This window comes from Chelonia mydas, chromosome 1 (genome assembly GCF_015237465.2).
Source record: "Chelonia mydas isolate rCheMyd1 chromosome 1, rCheMyd1.pri.v2, whole genome shotgun sequence".
NCBI classification, from domain to species: Eukaryota; Metazoa; Chordata; order Testudines; family Cheloniidae; genus Chelonia; species Chelonia mydas.
The window spans coordinates 312449122-312472335 of NC_057849.1; the positions used below are offsets into that span (position 1 = coordinate 312449122).

The following is a 23214-nucleotide window of genomic DNA, read 5'->3' on the forward strand; positions in this document are numbered from 1 at the left end:
ACTCTGTGCGTTGGTCCATCAGATCTGGTGTGGAACTTGGTTCTGTTGTATGATCTTCAGTCCTGGACTTGATTCTGAATTTTCTTCCTTCATGTGAGGATGCTGTTGGGGAGTCACCTGAAGTGGAACACCCGCAGGGACGCTACTCATAGAAGAAGAAAAGGTTTCTCACCTTGTGCAGTAACTGTGGTTCTTTGAGGTATGTGCCCCTGTCGGTGCTCCACTACTCACCCTCCTTTCCCTCTGCTTTGGACTGTTCTTGCTGGATGTTTGGCTAGAGAAGGAACTGAGGGTGGTTCGCCCACACAGCCCTAGATACCCTTGTGGCACAGGATTGTCTAGAGCGCATGTGCGGGCCAAACAGACACTGCTAATGGAAAATCTCTGATCAAGGGCTCAAGAGGCACATGCGTACCTGAAGTGGAGCAGAAGGTGAGTAACCTGTTCTTTTACATTTATAAACTTTTTTGTAAGTACATGACACAGATTATCCACTAAGAAATGAATAACTTTTTTAGTTTGACTACTGAACTGAACGAAATAGATCATGTTCTCTTTTAAGAATCTTTTAAAATATTTGTTTTTTTTACCTTTAGGAAGTGTCCCATAATTGCTATTTGATGACCCAGTCTTGCAACTCCTGTTTACATACGTTCCATTGAGGCTGTGTGCGCACAACTATGGCATCAGTGTTCTGATGTTTTAATTTTCATATTGCTTTTTTCTTCGGAAAAGTCTCTCTTCTAGGCACTTAAGAAAAAACAAATCTAGAGGAGGGTTTTTTTGACATATTTTAATATCTAAGGTGCATTTTAAATTTTTAGAAAAAGCTAAAAATCCATCTTCTTTTTTAAAAAATAAACTAAATGTAAAATAGTAAGTAATGAACGCACAAAACATTCATCGGAAAATTTGTATAAGGCTTTATGACCCTGAAAATTAATTACAGGGGTTTAGGATTAAGTGTCAACATTTAAAAAAAAAAAAAAAAAAAATTCTACTGCTGAGATTTTACTGTCAAATCTAATCTAAGAGCATTTTTTATGCCTGGGTTAGTAACTCATGAAAATTTAAACATCTTCATATATTAGCATCATAATTTGTAGTTTGATAGAAACTAAAATGTTGAGTAGTTGCTGTTAAAGGTTTTATTTTAGCAATCAGATAAAATTGCACCAAGAGCAACATAGTCCAAAGAGATTTTATAATAAATGTTAGTACAATATTGTTGTAGTACACAAAATATCTTGATAGAAATGAAAATTTTGATATTTAATTTCCATAACCAAAAACATGTTTGATGCTTTGCTGCAAAAATTAAACTTTCAGTTTTTCCACGTTTTAGATTAAATAAAATTATGAATCAGGTGGCCATTCAACGGAAGAAGCAGTTTGTTGAAAGAGTACACAGTTACTGGTTACTTAAAAGACTGTCTAGGAATGGTGTTCCTCTGTTGAGAAGGCTGCAGTCCAGTTTACAGTCACAAAGAAACATACAACAGGTACGTAGCACACTTTTTACTCAAAACACAGATTTCAAGTCTTTTAATTTAATTTCATTTTGTAAAGAAAACACAAGAAAAATTTGAGGAAACTAGCTTTGAATAAAATTTGATTTTCCTTTAAATTATCATCTGATGGATAATGTCCTCTGAATTTTAATTTAAGATCATTTAGTCTTGACAAATATTTTTTTAGGCCTCATTAGATGTACAAAAATATTTTTTGTATTTATCTTGGGTATGTTGTAGCAGGGAAATACTGTTCGCCAAATTCTTCGTACATCATCTATAATAATATTCAGGTTATTGTATCCCACTCATTATTGGGGTCTGAGTGTTTTACACCTATGGTACACTAATAAAGACCCCAAAATGCATTTTTTATTTTAAGATCCATTGGAAACACATGAAGCAAATTCAGTGGTTGTCAAATGGAAAAGAAAATAAGGAAAGCTTTTGGAGGTATATTTTACAAACGGGGGAAGGCAGGGTTATCTAGTGATTAGAGCAGTGGACTGGCATTCAGGAGACAATTCAGATTCATTCTCCAGCTCTGCTACTGCACTGCTGGGTGGCCTTGGCCAAGTCACTTCCCCTCATTGTACCTCAGTTCCTAATTCGTAATTGGGGATAATGATACTGATGTTCTCTGTAAAGTGATTTGAGATGTATGGGGATGAAAAATGCTATGTAAAATCAAGATATTATAAACATGACCTGAAACTTTTTTTAAATCCCAAAGGCTTTCTCCTGCTCCTGGTGTTTGGTGGCAGCAGAATTAAGCCATAAACTGTCCAGGGTGAAATTCCCCCCGATGCAGAGAACCCAGCAGAGATCTATGTACCATTTCAGTCCTCCTAAAACCATTTTATGATGCCTTAAGTGGGACTAAAATTATACAAAGGCCTTGTACTGGCTTTTTGCACATTGCACCCTAGCAAAATCACATTTAGGTTGACTTAAAATTATAAATATATTTAGAAAATGAAGTACATGAAAAACAAAAGAAAAAATTATTACCCTTTGCCATCCAATTTCAGGGTCTTAATCAGGAGTAGGAAGCAACTTGTTTGTTTCAGGGGTTTGTGAGGTCGTCATCTCCTGTGCAAATAACACATAACCCTGACCTTGGGTCTTGACGTGCTTAAAAATGTGTCTAATTTTAAGTCATTAGTAGATTCTATAAATGAGTTAACGCCCCAGTCCTGCAATCTGAATCATGAGGGCAGAGCCTTCCCCCTCTCTGATTCAGGATGGTTCACGCAGTGCAGATTTCAGCCTGCATGGATAAAAATGCAGGAGTTTTTTGGTCTTTTTTAAAAAGAGCTGAGAATATATGTGACTGTTTCTTTCAGTTTGTGCTCTTACTTAAAAGTGAGCCCCATAATTAGTTATAAAGTAGTCTTTACTTTTAAAGCTGTGCTCTTTTCATGAAGAACTCTTTATTCGAAGAGTTTCGTGTAATTTTATATTGTCATTTAAATTATGATTATATAAAAAAACTATTAAAGTGAAAATTTCCCTCAGTGCATCAAGAACACTGTTTATACTGTACTATTATTTGCTAATATAGCACTCGCTGGTAGCCTGTCCTTGGGGGGATCATGATCATTGTTGCTTTGTCACTTCCTTTGTTCTTCTCTTTGTCCCTTTCTCCCCTTCTCACATTTCTTCTCTCTTTTTCTTTTATGAAAACCCCATTGATGCAGATTGTGACATCCATAGTAGTTATTTTATAGAGGTAACATAGCTGATTGATAAGACTGACAAATTCTCTGCTGGAATTGACATTGGATATAAATCAGCCAGTCATTTATCTTTCTCCTCTCTTCTTCTTTCCCCATTCTGGTGGTGTAGAATTTTTTTAATGTGTAATTTTTTAAATTTTTAAATTTTTTAAATATCTTAGATTTTGAATTTTTGATGTTCTACACAACTAGGTACTGATCCTGCACCACTGAAGTCAATGGGTGAAGGATCAAGCTCCTATAGAAGACTATTTGGGTCAGAAATTTAATAGCTCATTGCACTATAAAACAGATAAACTGTACAACTATAAAAGTCTTGTGTAATCTTCTAGTTTTAAATACTAGAAATTCCAGCTTAGAAGACATAATGTTACACATTAATGAAGTATTTGCAACTAAAAAAAATCCCCCATTTTAAAATGACTTCAGTGGGAGCTATGTGTGTGCCCAGCATGTCTAAAAATCAGGACAATTGCCTAAGTATGGACGTAAGGCTTTTTAGGCTTCTGTTTCTGAAAAAATTGGCTCCATTAATTGGTGGATGGGAAAGAAAACACAAAATAATTCTGCTTTTGGGATGATGTCTCGAATCATACATTTTAAAACTTCGTAATATTTAACAGTGAATAATTTAAATTAATTGGCAAGTACTACATAGTACTCCTGAGGGAATTCTGCACCATTGAGCAATGCAGAATTTGTGTAGAATTAATGTTCTGCACAGAATTTCACTTTTCCTGGCAGAATTGGTACTGCAGAGCTGCTGGCCATCACTAGGGGCCACTGGACCCATCAGAGTCTGACTCTCCAGCTCGCAAATACAGGACACTGCTGGGGAGATGGAGAGGGGGAGATGGAGGTTTCCAGGCAGCTGCAGTTCCCAGCATGTCCTGAAGGAAGAATGTGGTGTGCAGGAAACTCTGTACAACCCTGGCACCCAGCATCAGGCTGTTTCTCTCTCTGGATCCCTGGGCTCTGGGCAGTAGAGGCTGTGGGTAGCTGGGCTTTGGGGGTAGAGGGTGTCTGGGCTGGGAGGGGCACCCCACAGCTGGGTTCTGGGGAGGGAGGGATGTGGGTGTCTGGGCTGTGGGGTGCCCCGCAGCAGGCTCTGGGGGAGAGGGTGTGTGTGTGTGTGTGTGTGTGTGTGTGTGTGTGTATATGTGTCTGAGGCTGGAGTGGCAGAGTTTTGCCCCAAGATGTGCCCAGCTGGCAAGTGTGACACACCCATTCTGAGACACCCAATGAAAACATAACAGAGAAAGAGGAACTGGGTTGTCATAAGGGTTTCTTTAACTTACTCCTGGAGGAATCTTTTTTGTTGTCTGTATAGTTACAGACATACTTACTGACAGGCATTTTGAAATAATTTACCAAAATAATTGAAACTGGTGTGATTATATTGTGTTGTTTTGACAAATAAAATATGCAGAACTTTGCAGAATTTTAAAATATTATGCGCAGACTTTTTAATCTTTTGTCACAGAATTCCCCCAGGAGTAACATAATGGAATTTTAATGGCAGAATGAAAGCCCTCTATATTGGCACTCCAGTTGTATCAACAACTATAGTTTAGATTGTTGAAGTGTTTTCATTTTAAACCCCTCTTCTGACTCACTTTCAAAAACTTTTGCTTGCTAAACTGAAATTCCGCAGAACTGAGAAATTCTGTGCCTTTCTCCAAAGGTGAGTGTGTAGTTGGTTGGTTTATGTTTTGTTTTTTGAGCTTAATGAAAACATGGTTCAGCCATTCTTGACTAAGAATTCTGTGTGGGGGGGGGGGGGGGGGAGAACATATCCACTTTACAAAAAATGGGTGTATTGGAACAGCTTGATGAAAATGTAACAGTGAACTCCGGATGCTTATGTTCAAAATTTTAAAGTCAAATATTAGAAAATATTGGCGTGATTTAATATAATGGATTAATCTTAATGAGTCACTTCTCTTTTAAAATGTGCTCAAATATTAGGTCAGTCAACAGATTGCTACAGCCTAAAGAGATTTAACTGAAATAAAGATGTATACTAAACATACGTTTTTAAAACTTGATTTGTAACCCTTGAACAGCGACCCTTTAGCTTGCCTGTCTGGCAGTATTAAACACTTTTTGCTACAACTGCTTTTTTACTTTTAAGTTGTGCAGGTTGTACTTTAAATATTTAACAAGCAACTTCAGATACCACAATGTATGTATCCTTTTAAGCATCTAAATGCCAATACATACTGCTCTTTATAATAATTTGGTATTAAAAAAAATTGTAAATAGATTTGGTGTTTCCTGCATTGTTATGAGTTGTTTTTATAGTTTAGGATTAACCAATAAAGATAAAATCTCAGTGTAATAAAATTTCAGAATAGGATTTTTTAAGATTTAATCTGAAAATAAATTCCACAAACAAGAACCCTAATTAGAAACTGAGATTGGTTGTACGTAAGCTGTTTCAACTGAAGAGGCCATTGGTCCATTTTAGTTAATGCCCAACAAATGAGAGTGAGAACTTTTTACACTTTCTTTTCATTTCACCTTGGGGAGTAGCTGCCCCATACAAACAGATTGTGAAATATATTTGGTAGATGATGAGCCTCCAATTGTTTTGAAATGAAATAGAAAGATTGAAGTTTTATTTGTTCCTTATTTCTTCAGACTCAAAAGTAACTCCTTCAAAAGAGGGTTATAATATTTTCAAGTGTCAGTTTTATTTATGCACCTGTAAGGTTGGAGGAGAAATTACAAACATTTTAAAGTTGTTTAAAATGATTTTCCTAGATTGAAAGTACCTGGTATAAAAGAGGACTAATAATAGAAACCTGAATATAATGTTCTTTTTCAAATAGTGTCCCTGTGGATGCCCAGCTTCAGCTGTGCCTGTGCCTTTGATTAGAGATTTTTGGTAGCAGTACCTGTATGGCCTAGTCATATATCCCACACCTTTCTGGGCACTGTGCTGAGGCTATATGGGTCTGTAGAAGGCAAACCACTCTGTCCCTTCTCATCTACCTTTTGGCCCAAGACAGAGTCTATGGGCTTGTTCGCTAATATTTAGCTTTTTCTCAATCTCTTATTGTTACTTACCTTAGTGTTATGGTTGTTGGAACAATTGTTACCCTTGTTTTTTCTAACCCCTCCCAAAAAAACAAAAAACCCAGCAACCCACCACTCACAACTTTATATTCATAGAGATAGTTATATAGATTTCCCCTTCTAAGGGTTACCTTGTCATTCGTTTTGCTCTGGAATGTTGGGCTCCCTGAGATTCAAGAGATGTCTCCCCTGTCGTCAGGCTATTTCAATAAGTAACAGACACTCCCAGTGCCTCCGCTGTCTGGGTAATATTCATTTCCTCAGGAAGTGCAAGATCTGCACTTCCTTCAAGTGTAGATCCCGAAAATATAGAGAAATAAAGTTTAAACTCCTAATCATGGAGCAAGCTTTATGTCCAGCTTTGGATCCAGGAGCAGGGGACCCCCTGTGCATAGACTGCCCAGTACAGCTAGTGCTGTGTCCACATGGACATCTTGGTCACTGGACACTGGTAGAGAGGTAGGTGGTACTGCAACACTGAGTACGTCTACAGGACCAAAGTCCTCATCTACATCTGCCTCTAAGCCGAAAGAGGTAAGGAGTAAATGGCCAAGAAGGCCGCGGAAACTTCAGGTCCCAAGGGGAGTTCCATGCAGGCTCCGCGTGAGGCCAGCACAGCAAAGGCATAGAGGAGTCAGTACTCTAAGACAGATTCAGTACTGAGTTTGGATACCAGTACCCAGAGCGGCAAAGACAAGACAGAAAAGATCAAGCCCATCCCTGAACAATACTTGGAAATGAGAACAAGAAAATCAGTGGTATCAAAGACTGCTCACCTACCTATGGTACTAAGCGTTCCATACAAGCAGCATTAGTATTGAAGCTGTTCTCCACAGGTTCCCACTTGGTCCAGTCTTTGATACCATCAGTAATGCAAAGGATTTAGGTACCTAAGGTTCTAATAATGTCTTCTGAGCCAGTCCCCCCCTCTGTTATCAAGTGCTTGGGGTTTGTCAATATCATGACTCTCTTGGTCACTGACTCCTTTATCACCTAGGGCACCACACTCCCCCTCATCTCTTCTTCAAGCCAAACAGCTGCCCCCCCCCCCTTTAGAATATGCGCGAAAGGACTCATCACACTCTCAAATTTTGGTACAGGTTCCCCTGCCTATTCTAGAACAAATCACTTTCCTTTCTATACTGATGTACGAGGACAGACCTCAGATGACACCCACATGGCAGGAACACAGATGGCTGCCTCCACCTATACCTTTTGGGCCCCGGAGTGCCGTTGTTGGGGTCCGTGGGCATTGTGTCACCAACAGTTTACATCGAGGTCCTCGCAACACCAGAGGGAACAGAGAAGAGCCCATTCTCCGTAATCCCCTTTGCACCACCTATCACAGAGGAACAGACTTGTGAGGAGCAAGAAGCAAGGGCCAATAAGGAGGTTGCACCTCTTACTAATATTTCTTCCTCATCTCCTGATGAAACTCTATAACTCCACCATCTTCTGACAGATGAGTTCAGGCATTTTCTTAAACTGATGAAGTAGATTGCTGACATGCTGCAGATTCCCTTAGAGGAGGTTTAGGAGTCCCACCATAAACTCCTAGATATTTTACACACTTGAAAGTCTTTCAAGATTGCCCTTACAGTCAATGAAGCTCTTGTGGAGCCCATTAAGATGGTTCGGTAAATCTCTGCTATTGCACTGCCTACCTGCCAGAGAATAGTTACAAAGTATTATGTTCCAGCTAGGAAATCGGAGTTTCTATTTTCTCGCCCAACTCAGAATTCCATTGTCATGCACACCATTAATGAATGAGGCAGACAATATAACTCAAAGGACCACAGGAGACTCAATCTTTTTGGTCAAATCCTATGCTTCAGCCATACTTCAGTGCAGGATAGCAAAACATCAGGCACTCGTGGCCAAATACGACTATATTTAAATGGTGATAAATTCAGTTCTTTTATTGAGCAGCTGCTGGAAGAACATCAGGACCAGTTTAAGTCCATTCTATAGGAAGGTCAGTTCCTGACTAAGAGATCGCTCCAGGCCTCCTTGGATGCAGCAGATACTGCAGCATGGTCTATTTCCACTGCAGTAGTCATGAGAAGAGCATCTTGGCTACATCTGTTGGGCTTTCCAAGATAGGTTTAGAGTACTGTCAATGATATCTCCTTTGGCAGTCACAACCTTGTGAACTTGACAGATACATCTCTGCACACTTTAAAGGACTTGAGAGCCATATTGCAATCCCTAGGGATTTACACTCTTGTCAATAAAAGGAGATTTGGTAGGTCTCAGATGCAGGGCATGCTCTTTGTGCTAGATATCCTTCTGAATCCCCTGGTGAAGAATCAAAGATACTCAAAAAAACAAACAAACCCTCCTTCAGCTACAGATACATCTTCTCAGCCATCCGTGTCCCGCACATGACAGTTTTGATGACTTGGTCGAGAATCTCAACCACCCAAACCAACAAGGTCTTATAGCTGCAACATCTTATCCTCCTTTTGGATGTTGCCTCTCCCATTTTCAGGACGCATGGGAGCATATATCATCGTACAAATGGGTTTTGGAAATAACATCTGGTTACACTATCCATTTCAAATCTCCTACCCATTCTCCCTCCCTGTTCCTCTTCAGGGACCCCCTCATGATCATTTGCTAGAACAAGAAGTGACATCTCTTGTACATATGGGAACAATGGAACCAGTTCCTGTGCAGGGTAAGGGGATTCTATTAAAGTACTTCCTGGTTCCCAAAAAGAATGGAGGGTGGAGGCCAATTTTAGACATTAGATCTTAAATATGTAAAGCAACAAAAAATCAGGGTGGTGATCCTTGCAGCAATGAATCCTTTAGTAGAAGTAGGAGACTGATTTGTGATTCTCTACCTACAAGACACACATTTTCATGTCGCTATTCACCTTTCATACAAGAAGCTTCTTCATTTTCTAATAAACAGAGAACATTACCAGTGCATGGTGTTCCCCTTTGATCTATCTTCAGCACTGAGTGTATTTTCAAAGAGTCTGGCAGTTGTAGTTGCTAACCTATGTCGTTTGGGTATAATGGTTTTCCTGTCCCTAAAGGATTGGTTCATCAGGGGCAGGTTGTATCAGGAAACGTTGATATCAGTAAAGATCACGTGTTCCCCGTTTCACAGCCTGGGCCTCCAAATCAATCTCAAAAAGTCCATTTTGACTCCAGTACAGCATCCAGATTTCATAGGCACGTCCCTGGATGCAGTGACAGGCAAAGCATAGCTACTGTCCAGCACATTTCTTGCCTTAGCGAATTTCATCTGAAAGATTCAGGGAAGTCCTCAAGCAACACTAAGAGATTGTCTTCACCTGCTAGGACATGTCCAATTTGCGTCTTTTTAGTGCAGCATGCTAGATTACACCTCCAAGGTCTACAGGGATGACTGAATGGTTCGCAAACCAAGTACACAGTCTTGGCAGATTACTCTCTGTTCCGCAGTGGGTTCTACAAGCACTCAACTGGTGGAAGGCCTGGAACAGAACTGCACAGGTGTTCCATTCTTTTGGATTCCCCCTACATTAGATGCTTCACTTTTGGGGTGGGGGCACATCTGAGACCTCACAATGTACAGGGACAATGGTCATTACAAGAGCAGTTTCTCCCCATCAGTCTCTGGAATTGAGAGCCCTCAAAAATGCTTGCCTACACTTCTTTAGCACTAATCAAGTCAAAGTCAGTAAAGATAAATGATTGACAATGTGGCATGCATATCAACCATCACCATCTCTGTGCCAAAGCGATAAAACCCTGAAATTGGTGTATAGCCAGCCCCGTAGTCATCTCAGCTTCTTACCTCTTAGGTATTCAGAACACCATAGCAGATGACTTCAGCAGACATTTTCCTCTAAATTATGAATGGGAACTGAACTCCAGATTCTTCCACAAGGTGTTCTTAGCCTGGGGGTTGATCTGTTTGCCATGGCTGCTGGCACAAAATGCATCAGGTATTGCTCTGGGGGGAGGAGGCCCCAATTTACAGTGGACTCGTTCCTCATCTCATGGACGAAAGGACTTCTTTGTGTGCATCTACCTACACTGTTACTGTTAAAGGTTCTCAGTAAGAAACTAAGATCAATCCAGAGTGACACTGATTGCACCAGTACGGCCAAGACCGGTCTGGTATCCATATATGATCAGACTAATCTCTCACCCTTCAAGGAGGCTTCTGATCAGTCCTCACCTACTGACTCAGGATGCTGGCTGAGCATTTCACCCCAGCCTGCAGATTCTGAGGCTCCAAGCATGGGTCCTCAAAGGTTCTGTGCAATAGAGAGATCCTGTTTGTCAGAGGTACAACATGTTTTATTAAATAGTAGAAAAGAATCTATAAGAAATACTTATCTCCAGGAAAGGAAATATTATCTTTGGTGTAACAGTATTCACAGTTAGCTGACTTGCTCTCCTCTTCACAGGGTATTGGATTACCTGCTGGAACTGAAAGCATCAGGACTTTCTTTGAATTCCATTAGGGTTCACTTAGCAGTAACAACTTTTCACACACCTGTAGGTTTTTTTTTCACTCTTAGCTCACCTAACTATTGCAAAATTCCTAAGAGATTTATTGAATCTCCCCATAAATCACAGATCCTATTCCAAGCAAGGACTTGAACCTAGTTCTTAATTATACCATGAAACACCCTTTTAAGCCACTAGCTATGTGTTCCTTATTAGATTTATCAATGAAGACAGTCTTCCTGGTAGCAATCACTTCTGTCCCAAGGGTGGGAGAACTGGGGGACCTTAATGGCAGACCTCGTTTAGGGTATTCACCAGATAGAAAGTGTCACTACAGGCATATCCAAGTTTTTTACCTAAGGTGTCCTCAGAATTTTATATTAATCAAACCATTCACCTCCCAGTTTTTTTTTTCCAAAACTGTGCCAGGACTGTTCAAGAAACCATATTCCAGTAGATGTCAGGAGGGGCATTAGCCTTCTACCTAGATACAACCAAACTATTAAAAAGATCTCCGAGAATATTTGTGTCCATTGTTATACAGAAACACAGATTCAGTAATTTTAAAATATAGGTTATCAAAATGGATTTCTGATTATATTAAAATTTGTTGTGACAGAACTCATGTTCAGCCCCCTTCAAGAGTGACAGCACATTCTGCAAGAGCACTACCAACATCTATAGCCTAACTTAAGGATGTTGCAGTTGCAGACAGCGGTAGAGCGGCAACATGGTCGTCTGTTCAGACTTATTTTAATCATTATGTTTTGGTACCTGTGGCAAAATCAGATGCTGCTGTAGGTGGTGCAGTTTTTTCTTCTGAATTGGACTCTGGTCCAAACCTTCCACCTCCTTATGCGGATACTGCTTGGGAGTCACTTGAAGTGCTCTACTACCCACCCTTCTCTCCCTCCTATCATTTATTTTTAATTGAACAATTCGATGTCCAACAATCAGCAGAAGATTTCATGATTCCTTACCTCTCTTTTGTGATCCATGAAGCATCATCACATTTTGATGTGGCAGTGACTTTTTGAGGCAGTTAATTACAGTGATAAATTACTTTTTTAAATTTAAAGTTTTACACTCCATACATTTAAACTCTATTTTTTGAATTCACTAGAAGATACCACAGAAATGTCAACATGCTGTAGAAATCAGGGGACCCTGCTGAAGAATTTAATACAGTGTGGCGCACAGTATATAAAGTCCAGATTAATAGCAGGAAATCAGCAAAAATTTAAAATATTTATAAACTTCTAATCAAAAGTAGAAGTAGTGATATAATTTAATTCAGTTCAATGCAAAAAATATGCATAACATGATATGGCTGTGAACTTAGTTGGAAAAGTTAAGAAATTTAAAATTTTTGCTTCCTAGGAGAACTGGATTGTGCAGACTCTTTTGGTGTTGAAACAAATGCAGTTACATCGGTTTGGAAAAGAAAAGCACAGGAGAGGTTGCTGATGTCAAAGACTGTTGCTCAGTTGAGGCACATTCAAGTGTGCAGTCTGGCAATTGTTTACCAGTAATTGCACTGGTAAATTTATTTTAATGTTTATATTATAGGTGGTGCTGTTAATGACACTTATATTTGTATTTCACTGACGTTGATTATGAGTTCCTGTTTTCAATTTCATATTCGCCCTGCTACACTTCAGTTGTGAGAGCTTAAATGTTCCATGCACATTCTCTGCTTCCTTCCAGTTTTTTTAGAACTGGATTGATTAAATCTATTTAAGTCCAGTGATCTGTTGATGGGAGATAAGTGTGTATGTGTGTGTGAATACATGCTGGTTCCCAGAGAAACAGAGTTATGCTGATTTAAGTTCTGGGTGTGGACCAGAACTCAGAAAAAATGGTTGTCGTTTCTGAGAATGAAGTTAAGAAAAAAATGGGTAGCTTTTCTAGTTTAAAAATTTTTTTCCTACTATTTTTTGAAGAATTTGTGTGCCTCCAAAGTTTGCAGTTGGAACTTCACAAAGGGATGGTTCCAGCATAAGAGAGCTCTCTCTTTTGCTGTCCCAGTCAAAAATCTGACCACATTTGGCCATGTTGTAAGCCTCTGAAAATCACCATTTGCACGTGTTCATCAGAGCTTGTTGGATTGAAGGAGATGTATCTATTTTAACCATTGGAAGAAGGTGTGCTGGATACAAGGAGAAAACCCTGAACTCTTCTACTGACTGGTGTTAACTGTGTACACTCCACAATGTTTAAACATTGTGGAGTGTACACAGAAGAGCCACAAGAATGATTAAAGAATTAGAAAACATGATTTATGATGATAGACTAAAGGACCTTAATCTGATTAGCTGGATAAAGAGAAGGTTAAGGTGTGACTTGACTATAGTGTGAAAGTAGCTATGTGAGGAACACACATTTAATCTAGCAGAGAAAGGTATAACATTATCTAAGGGCTAGAAGTTGATGCTAGACAAATTCAGACTGGAAATAAGATATGAATTTTTAACTGTGTGCATAATTAGCCAGTGGAACAATTTCCCATGTGTCGTGGTAGATTCTCCATCACAGGAAATTTAATTCAGATTGGATCTTTTTCTAAAAGATACGCTCTAGTAATTATTTTGGGGTAGTTCTATGGCTTGTGTTATACAGGAGGTCAGACTAGATGATCACAGTAGTCGCTTCTGGCCTTGCAATCTATGAAACTTTATTATAGAACCTAACCTTAGAACCTTGTTTTAACACCAGCAAGTATCACTTCCTCCATTTTACGGATGTGGGGTGTAACTGAGAAGTTACACAAGGTCATGCCTGACTGAGCTGGGAGTAGAACTCAGGGGTCATATTCTGTTAGATGTCACAGGAAGCACAATAGAGAAGGTTTAACTCCGTGAGGGCAAATGTTGCCTTAAGCTACCTGTGTTTCTTCAACAACCTGGGCTGCATTGGGGGCTGGTGTGGCACCTGCTGTAAGTTAGTTCAGCCCTGAAGGAGGCTTTCAGTTATGGTGACATTGCTCCTAATGATCCCAAACAGCTAGGTAAAAGGTCCATGGGATTCATTAAGGTTTAAATCCCAGTGATGAACTTCCTGAGGACAAACTCTGTCATCTACTGTTAGGCCCACTGTCCCTTCCTGGACAGTAGAAATACTCCTTGGCCTTTAACACTTTTCAAGACCATGAGGATATTAATCAATTTTTCCTGTTCTAAAAATGATTTTTAGAATTGGTAATTATTTTGACCCAGCAGGTTGGGGAAGTAGAGATTTTTGCAGAGAATGGAATAATTGGTTTTCAGTCAGAATAAGATGATTCAAAGGAGAATCACATCCTTTCTTCCTAAATTTCTCTTTCCTTTCATGTCAGGCAGGACATCTTTCTGTTTTTGCCACAGAAAAGAGATTTTTGGAAAAAAGGAACTCTGGAGATCCATATTTAAGGATGTTGACAGAACAAAAAAATTACGCATATCAGAAAACTTTTTTGTTAAACACTAAAATGAGACCTGAAGGGTATCTCAAATCGCCTTACTCTTCTCCGAGGGTGTAAGTAAATACATATCTAAGACCTAGTCTACATTGATTACATTAAGTTGATGTAAGTTACGTCGCTCAGGGGTGTAAAAAATCACCCTCGTCAGCGACACAGCTTACATCAACTGAACGCGGTGTCAACACTGCACTATCTCCCGCTGCTTTAGCTTCCGCCTCTCCGAGAGCTGGACTACTAAAGTCGACGGGAGAGTGCTCTGCCATCAACTCTACCATGTCTTCATCAGACCCGCTAAATCAATGCCATTGCATCTATCTCAGCGCCGATTTAGGGATTTAGCGTGCCCGTGTAGACAAGCCCGAAGAAGCCTATGCATCTTTGAGGCTTCTTCCTGTCTAGCTGCCATGAGGCCACTTTGTATTAAAGATAAGGTTTCTCTGTTCATCAAGAGAAGGGAGCCTCTACAACACACAAGGCAGTTACCCATTTCTGAGTCTTTTGCAAGCACTCAAGGTTTATTTGAGATTCAGATGATGGACCTTTTGGGAACACTAAGAACTAGTGCTAGTACAGTAGCACTGCTAGTAGAGAGATGCTCTTTTTAAAAATTTAGAAATAAAAATTCTCGTTAGTGGGTCTCCTACCTGACCATCAGAGTTCCTATTGGAATAAAGAGGTTGGCTCAAAATTCTCACGTTCAAACTTTATGAAGTTAGTGCCATTTTTCCTTTCTGCTTATATTTGAGTCTGATTCTGTTCTGTCCCTCTTTGCAATTTAGAAAGAGGAACAAACCATTGTTTTCAGATTGGCCTGATGAGAGAAAAAACAGCTGATAGATGAGAATTCTTAACTTTAGCAGAGGAATCAGAGAGATTTACATGTCTTGAAATTGTAATTGTAAGCATTTTGATAAATAAACTATATGGCTGTCCTGTTTTACCATAACTTCTGTAAAACAATACATTATTGTGCTGAGATGTTTGTTTTTTTAAAAAAAATCACAAACTCGCAGACCCATTGGCTCTTGCCACCTCCTTTTTGTCTTCAAGTGACATAACTTAAAAATGACACTAAAGTCTGAAAAAAATCATCTACCCTTGCTACAAAGAACCTATATTAATATTACTAAAATTGAAAGATTATTTCAGTTTGTGCATTTGACAGCTTTTGTGTTTAGCTGTGTTGTATTTTCACGGTTCTCCCAAGCATTTCCCTTGTTTTTATAGATATATATTTCAAATTTAATGAATCCCTGATTTTATTGTTTTTTATTATTTCTATTCTGGAAGCACCTAAAGTGTCCAACTGTGTTTGTAGCCCATTTTGTTAGGCACTGCTAATCATCTAATAGAAGACAGTTCCAGGCAAGTTGACAAAATTTTCAATTAGCTCCAAAATATCTTTGTAAAATCTGATATTCTGTATTCTGTAAGTAGATCATTCTGTTTCCTGATTAAGGTCTAATTTCAGGACTTTCCAGGTGACTTGCTTTTCCTTTTTGAATACCCTGAATAATCTCTTCCTCTTCTTTTGTAACTGTTTCTTCCATACAGCGTTATCAATATTTTTCCTTCATATTTGTTCAAATATAGCTAAATACTTCATATATTACACAATTAGTCTTTCTAGAGATACTTAGGAGACCTATGTTCACGGGTTCGTAAAGCCCATCAATTTGTTTTAATCTGGTTTAATCTTATTATCTATTTGAACTGATTATTTTCTACATATCCTTATCATATATTTTGTTAATTGATCTTCTGTTGAAATTGTTCTTTTGCCTCCTGCAGCTGAAACTTTCAGGGTTCTAATCCATTGAATCTATAGTCAGAATTGGTTTCTAACTTTATCCCTCTTCCAAGTCTAATATTTTCCCTCCCTTGCTACCCACTGCTGGAGAGTGTGTGGGAGGGTTGCTTTTTGTTTCCAATTCTTCAAAGTCACAGCATTCCTGGTGCCCAGTCACCACTACTCCTTAGCTTACAAAAAGGGGTCAGTTGAGATGACAAGAACTGCTTCTTTTACCAGGACTGCTTCTTGCAATGCTTCTAAATCCTGCTGGTCCAGGAGTTTTGGACCCAGATTCATATACTTTTTGGTATCTCAGCCACCATTTGTTTTCTAAAGTAAATTCATTTTTGTCTTAAAAGTAACCAGATGGGGCCACCCTCCACTCCAGCACTTCCTTAGACCCACAAACATGCAGGGGAGACTCTGAGTACACTAGGACTCAGGTGGGGCCGCCTCTGCCTCCCATGTGGGTGGGGGATGGTGACTACAGAGAGGAACCAGCCAGAGACTCCTGCTGGTGGGGGCAGAAGCAGCGGAAGTAGGGACCTTTGTTCCTTTGGACATTGGGATAACTTTCTACAATTTTGACTGGACTTTCTCTGTCATATGCTGATTGGCTGTTTTGCTTCAACCCTCCCCCTCAATCTCTTCACCTCAGCTTCACACCATACCTACCCCCTTCTTCTCCTATGCCCAGTCTTTCTCACCCCGCCTTTCCTTCCCTTTTCTTTCTGTTGAGTTTATCCCCTCCTAACCAACAACCGCCCCCAACTCCCCCATTTATGGAACTAAAACGTTTGTTGTTGGCACATTGTTCATTCTGCTTGTGTATTCTACCCTCTTTGCCCTCCTTTCTACCTTCTCTGTTTAGATTATAAGATCTTCAGGGCAGGGACTGTCTACTACTCTTCGTTTGCACAGTGTGGCCCTGTATTTAGTTGGTCCTTGAGCACTATCATAAAAACATTTATTTAGAATAATAATAAATAGTGTGAAACCGAAAGCAGTCAAACCTTACTCCCAGGTAAGGAATTTAGAAGTAGTAAGGAAATACACTGGCTTGTAAGGGAGTGGCGGGGGTTGTACCATAAATTGTTTTGAATGCAATATTTGAATTGCCAAAAATAGAGAATGATTTGCTGTTTTTAGAAATAAGTAAAAAATAATTGGCATTTCCTATTATGTTCCAACTTTAGAAACTATGGTTATTTTCTTACAGAGAGAAGATGATGAAGAAATGCAAGCCCTAAAGGAGAAGTTAAAGTACTGGCAAAGGCTGCGCCATGATCTGGAGAGAGCACGTTTGTTGATTGAACTTATACGTAAACGTGAAAAATTAAAAAGAGAACAGGTAAATGGATAACTTCAATTTGGTGAAACTTTGTTGAAGGAAAAGGAAGATTGCTGATGAATTTTTTTTTTTTAAAGGAAAAAGACTCTACTGTCTGTCTCATTGATTTTAAACAATAAACAACAAAATCACGCATAGTATAAAGAATTTACACTGAATTTAGGCCATTATGTTGGGCAGTCCGTTACTAAGTAAATTAAAATAGCACCTTTCTATGCATCAGATCTGAAGTAGAGTGTGTGTGTTGCATTTATTCACTTCTGTGTGAAAAATAATTGGTATTTTTAATTCCTATTAATCCTGTAGAGACAACACAGAGGGCAAAGAAGCACAGTGGGAGTAAGGGCCAGTCGTTTACACTTGTATAAACATAATGAAGGCAGTGGCTTTGCCCTAGTGTAAAGGAATGCATAATTTGGCCTGCAGAATCTTCATACTGGTGGTGGTAGGTGAGAAGGAAAGAACCCAGCATGACTCTCAGAGCCAAAATTGAGTTTGCAGTGCTGGCACTTACAAAAACCACAATTTAGTTGTAAATGGGGCACATGAGCTCTGGAATCACTCACATATTAAATATGAAACCCCAGGATGACATTTTTCCAAAATTACTTTTCAGAATGTAATTGCGCTTTCATTATGAGTTAATATAGTCCATTGGTAATAGTCTTGACTACATACTGAAGTTTAATGCCTTAATATATTAAAAGATAACAAAGTCCTATAAATCCCCTTATCAGTCAATTGATGTCTAAAAGGATATCTTTCATATCGAAAGTATCGCTGATATTGAAATCAAGATTATTCAGCAAATTGTTGTTTTTAATGTTGAATACTAGAGGTATGTTCTTAAAATATTCTGAAACCACTTTTTATAGAGGATTATTTAAAACTTTCTTTACAGTTATTAAAACAATATATGATTATCCCTATAGGAGGATCAAACCTTTGAAGTAATTGGTGATTTTGATCTTTATAAACAGCTTTTATTTTTTCTGGAAGTTTAAGTAGAACAGACCTTAGGTGTAGAATTGTAATATTTTTACTTTTGGATATCAGTGCTATAAACTCATTTGGCATAGCTTGCATGTGGCACCATGTTTGAGTTTTGCACTGGTTTAAAAAAATGTATTTTTCTTTTTATTGGTTGCTCCGATGAAGTGAGCTGTAGCTCACGAAAGCTTATGCTCAAATACATTTGTTAATCTCTATGATGTCCTCCTTTTCTTATTTTTTTGTATATTTGGTCTTGTTCTGTAAAGCCGCTTTTTTTGTAGCCTGTTTTCTTTAGAACTGTTAAATAATTTTTGAAAAATTACTAAATTTAATCTGCACTAGCATTATAATCATTCTCAGATTGAAAACGCATTCAGATAACTGATAAAGTCCCTCCTTGGAAGTGAAGCTGCAAATTCACTTGAATTAGACGCTTTTGAGAGAGAGAAGAAAAGTAATTTGTAGTCACTTCTTCTAGTTGAAAATAACTTACTATTTGGTGTTTTTTGTATTTCATTATTCAGATCAAGGTTGAGCAGGTCGCCATGGAGCTCCAGTTGACTCCATTCACTGTACTGTTGCGATCAGTTCTGGACCAGCTGCAGGAAAAGGATTCTGCTCGAATATTTACTCAGCCAGTAAACCTTAAGGAGGTGCCTTTCCAATTAATCTTTTCATCATAGTTCATAGCATGATAGCTGAATTTAATTTTTTTTTATTCAGTTATACTGCAGGATTGGAAATATTTGAAGTAAATTTATTTTACAATATGCAGGTTTGAAAATAAGTTCAAGTTAAACCCCAGTAGAAGTAGACTGGGAACATGAAAATAGTTCAGTGAGAATTTATGGCTTGGTTTTCCTGTTCTTAAAATATTAAATAATTCTGTAGTATTTAGACATAGACCTATATTATAGGAAGACATTTGAAACTCGTTTTGCAGTCTAAAATTTAATTTGTTTAAACATGGATGTAAACATGTCGTGGTCATGTTACTTGGTGAAGGACGTTGGAAAGGTGTCTTCATTTTTATTTCTGTTTTTCAAATAATCCTAGAAACTACATCTTAAATTATTCTGGAGATGGAAGGTCAAAATTTCCCAAAGGAAAACCAAGTTCATATACCAAAGTTGCATACAATAAAAATACTACTATTTAATCCCTCCACAATCAGAAAAATACGCTGTTTGATATACATTAATAGCGTGTCTTAAGTTTCATTGTCAGTCACAAGGTTCATGCTCCACTTTTAGAAGTCCACTAACTGATCTGAACAGGCTACCAATATATAAATAAACATGTGGCAGTAAGAGTACTAAGGCCATGATCCTACAGAGATTTATGCCCATGCTAATCTTTACTTTGTGTAATCTCATAATGGGAAAAGTTAAGCATGTGTATAAAACTTTACTGGGTCAGGGCTTCAGATTAGAAACTGGATTCTCTGGTTTCTTTATTTCACAAAATATACTTAAAATTTTAAAAATCTAGATTAGTTCATACAGTACAATTATTTTATTGTTATATCAGCTGCAAGTTTACACATCTTCTGTTTTCATATTTATTCGTAGGTTCCAGACTATTTGGATCATATAAAACATCCCATGGATTTATCTACTATGAGAAAACGGTTAGATTCCCAAGGCTATAAAAACCTTAACGAGTTTGAAGAAGATTTTAATCTTATTATAGATAACTGTATGAAATACAATGCGAAGGATACGATATTCTATAGAGCTGCAGTGCGATTAAGAGATCAAGGAGGTGTTGTTCTGAGACAAGCTAGGCGAGATGCTGAGGGGATCGGTTATAATAATGAAACTGGAATGCATTTACCTGAACAGCCTAAACTAGAATCACCCCAGCCTTTCTCCTGGGAAGATGGTAAGAAACTTTCTAAATTACTGTAGCGATCAATTTTCAAGAAATATAATCAAAGCATTAGCTGCATTTTTAAAGTTTAATTTTTAAAATAATTTTTAAAACTGGTACTTTTTTACTGCAGTCAGACTATGTAGTTCTTACACATGTTCAAGTCATACCTGTTTAGTTTACCAACAAAAAGATTTTTTTTACTATTTTGTAGCACTGTAAATACATCATACCTTTGAAAGATTAAACTTTGAAAAATTAAACTGTATTCTCAGTTCTGTCCCATCCATAATCAAGAAAAAACTTTTCAGTTGAATTCTGATTCCAGAACATTTAGGCCCAGATTTAACAAGGTTCTTAAGCATGTGCTTAACTTCAGTGCATGAGTCCTCCCATTGAAATATACAAGTTACTTATGTATGGGCATACTTGAGTAGTTAAGTGGGACTGTTTACATGCTTAAATGTATGTAAACGCTTAAGTAGCTTGCTGAATCAGAAGTATTTTTGTTTAGTGGTGTTACATGAATCAGGATGCAAACAAACTCAATAATCAGGTTGCGCTTGTAATACGAGCAATCCCAAAAAGTCTTATTTTGACTTGTACACTGAGAAAATAGTAAACGTAAGTCTATGAAAAGAGAAGAAATAACTATAGTGGGGAGGAATTAATAGTATTTGGTAGAACTATGGGTCAGGCGTCACTATACATCCTTTCTATTAGTATACCTCAGTCCTGACCTATAGAGTCCCTGCTATTCCGGTTCTGGATGTCTGAAGCAAAAAATGCTAACTAACAAGAGTTGTAGCAAATGGCATAGCAGGAATTTACACTGGCACCTTTTCACTAGTGATAGTGAGACTATAAAACTTGCTTCAACTTGTGGCCAAAGTCCAATTTTATTTTTATATTTTTAATTCCAAAACATGAAACTTAGCAAATATTTTTTCTCCTAGTAGTTTTTGTAAAAAAAATTCTTATTAACAGATATCTTAAATTACACATGTTTTGACTTCAGTGGATAGGTTACTGAATCCAGCTAACAGAGTGCATATGTCCTTGGAAGAACAGCTGAGAGAGTTGTTAGAAAAACTTGATCTCACCTGTGCAATGAAATCCAGTGGGTCAAGGAGCAAACGAGCAAAGCTGTTAAAGAAAGAAATCAGCATTATTCGCAACAAACTAAGTCAACAACACAGCCAGCCTCCCCAAATAGAATCAGGTATTGGAAGTTTTGAAGAGGAAAGTGCAGCATTAGAACAAGAAGGTGAAGAAGAAGGTAAGATTTTAATTGGTGTTTACATAATTAAACACTTTCAATTAGATATCCTACATTTGTCATGTAAATTACCACAGTAGAAAGTAATATTCTATTATGATCTGATTTCAGGACAGGTTTAATACACTGCAAATGAACTATACTGTTACCTTTAGTATGCATAAAATCTATTCTCTGGTTACTTTCCCCTTGCTCCTGCGAGAAATAGATTTTTTTTTTAAAGAAAATACAACAAGAGGTAGCAAAATTAAACTTTTTAAAAAGTACTACTTTATACTGAAAGTTATGGGGCTCCGTATTTTTGAAAGTCGTGTTATTCATACTTAAGTGGCTGCACATGGATTAAAGACCCTAACTTCAGGCACTCAATACTGAAAATTTTGGCCACTAAACACATCCTTTTGTAGTTCTTCCTTCTGACCTCTGCACTGTAGGCTCGTTTTTGTTTAATTTATTGATGATGGAATTTGCCAGAAATGAAGTAGAAGGTTGCAGAATATGAATATAATAAACAGTAGGAAAGAAGGGTTGGGGGTAAAGTAGGGTTGACCGGAACGCCCAGTCGAAAAGGGACCCTGGTGGTTCCGGTCAGCACTGTTGACTGGGCCGCTGAAAGTCTGGTCAGCGGGGCTCAGGCAGGCTTCCTGCCCTGGCTCTGTGCAGCTCCTGGAAGCAGCCGGCATGTCTGGCTCCTAGGTGCAGGGGTGGCTACAGGGGTTCTGCGTGCTGCCCCCACCCCGAGCACCGCCTCCACAGCTACCATTGGCACAGGCAGCACGCAGAACCCACTGGTCTTTCCACCTAGGAATTGGACATGCCAGCCGTGTCCGGGAGCCACCTGAGGTAAGTGCTGCCCATCCAGAGCTCGCACCCCAATCCCCTGCCCCAGGTTGGAACCTCTCCCACACCTTAACTTCCTCCCAGAGCCCTCACCCCCGTCCTGCACCCGAACAGCCTGCCACAGCCCTAAACCCCATCCTGCACCCCAAGCTGAAGCCCTCACCCCTTCCCGCACCCCAACCCCCTGCCGCAGCCCGATGAAAGTGAGTGAGGGTGGGGGGATGGAGTGAGCTGGGGGGGGTCCTCAGAGGAAGGGGTGGTGCAGGGGACAGGGCAAGGGTGTTTTGGTTTTGTGGGATTAGAAAGTGGGGGAGGGGACGGGGGAGATTATGGTAGTCAGAATAAGATCATGTTTCAGAGTAGCAGCTGTGTTAGTCTGTATTCGCAAAAAGAAAAGGAGTACTTGTGGCACCTTAGAGATCATGTGTTTACATAGACTAGCTATTGTACAACTTGAGGCTTGCAAGTCGTTTGAAAGCTAGTATTTAAAAAAAAAAAATCAAATATCCTGAACTGCTCCATCACTTAGCCATCTTTGGAATTGCATGTTTGAGTCTCTTAGCTTGATAAAAATGTTTTTCAAAATATATAAACTGTTGCAATATGGAGGCACAGTGTTAGAAAAATGTAACTACAACTGCAGTTGGCCTTCTCATCTAATTCTGTGATTTCTGAGTACTCTTAGAATAGCTATTTTAATAATTTTTGAGCGAATCTGATTCCTTAAATTATCTCCCTAATCTTGTTAAAACTGAAAACATTTATTTCTGAACTTTCTTACTGACAGATAATTAAAACAGTAAAAAAAAAAAAAAAAAAAAAAAATCAGATTGATTTAAATA

The 23214-nt window shown here is 38.6% G+C and overlaps 1 protein-coding gene across 16 annotated transcripts in view; it reads left to right on the forward strand.

Annotated features, from left to right (window-relative positions):
- The window catches only part of BRD1 (bromodomain containing 1), a 110686-nt gene that overhangs the window by 30147 nt on the left and 57325 nt on the right, over positions 1 to 23214 (forward strand). For 7 of the 16 annotated variants that reach the window (XM_043550957.1, XM_043550922.1, XM_043550937.1 and 4 more), the window contains 6 exons: positions 394 to 432; positions 1346 to 1502; positions 17257 to 17388; positions 18906 to 19034; positions 19953 to 20265; positions 21272 to 21532. In XM_043550957.1, the coding sequence (XP_043406892.1) occupies positions 394 to 432; positions 1346 to 1502; positions 17257 to 17388; positions 18906 to 19034; positions 19953 to 20265; positions 21272 to 21532 (1031 nt within the window). Of the gene's footprint in view, positions 1 to 393; positions 433 to 1329; positions 1503 to 12213; positions 12326 to 17256; positions 17389 to 18905; positions 19035 to 19952; positions 20266 to 21271; positions 21533 to 23214 lie in introns of those variants that run through there. The other 9 variants (XM_037889063.2, XM_037889066.2, XM_037889065.2 and 6 more) reach the window with 4 other exon arrangements.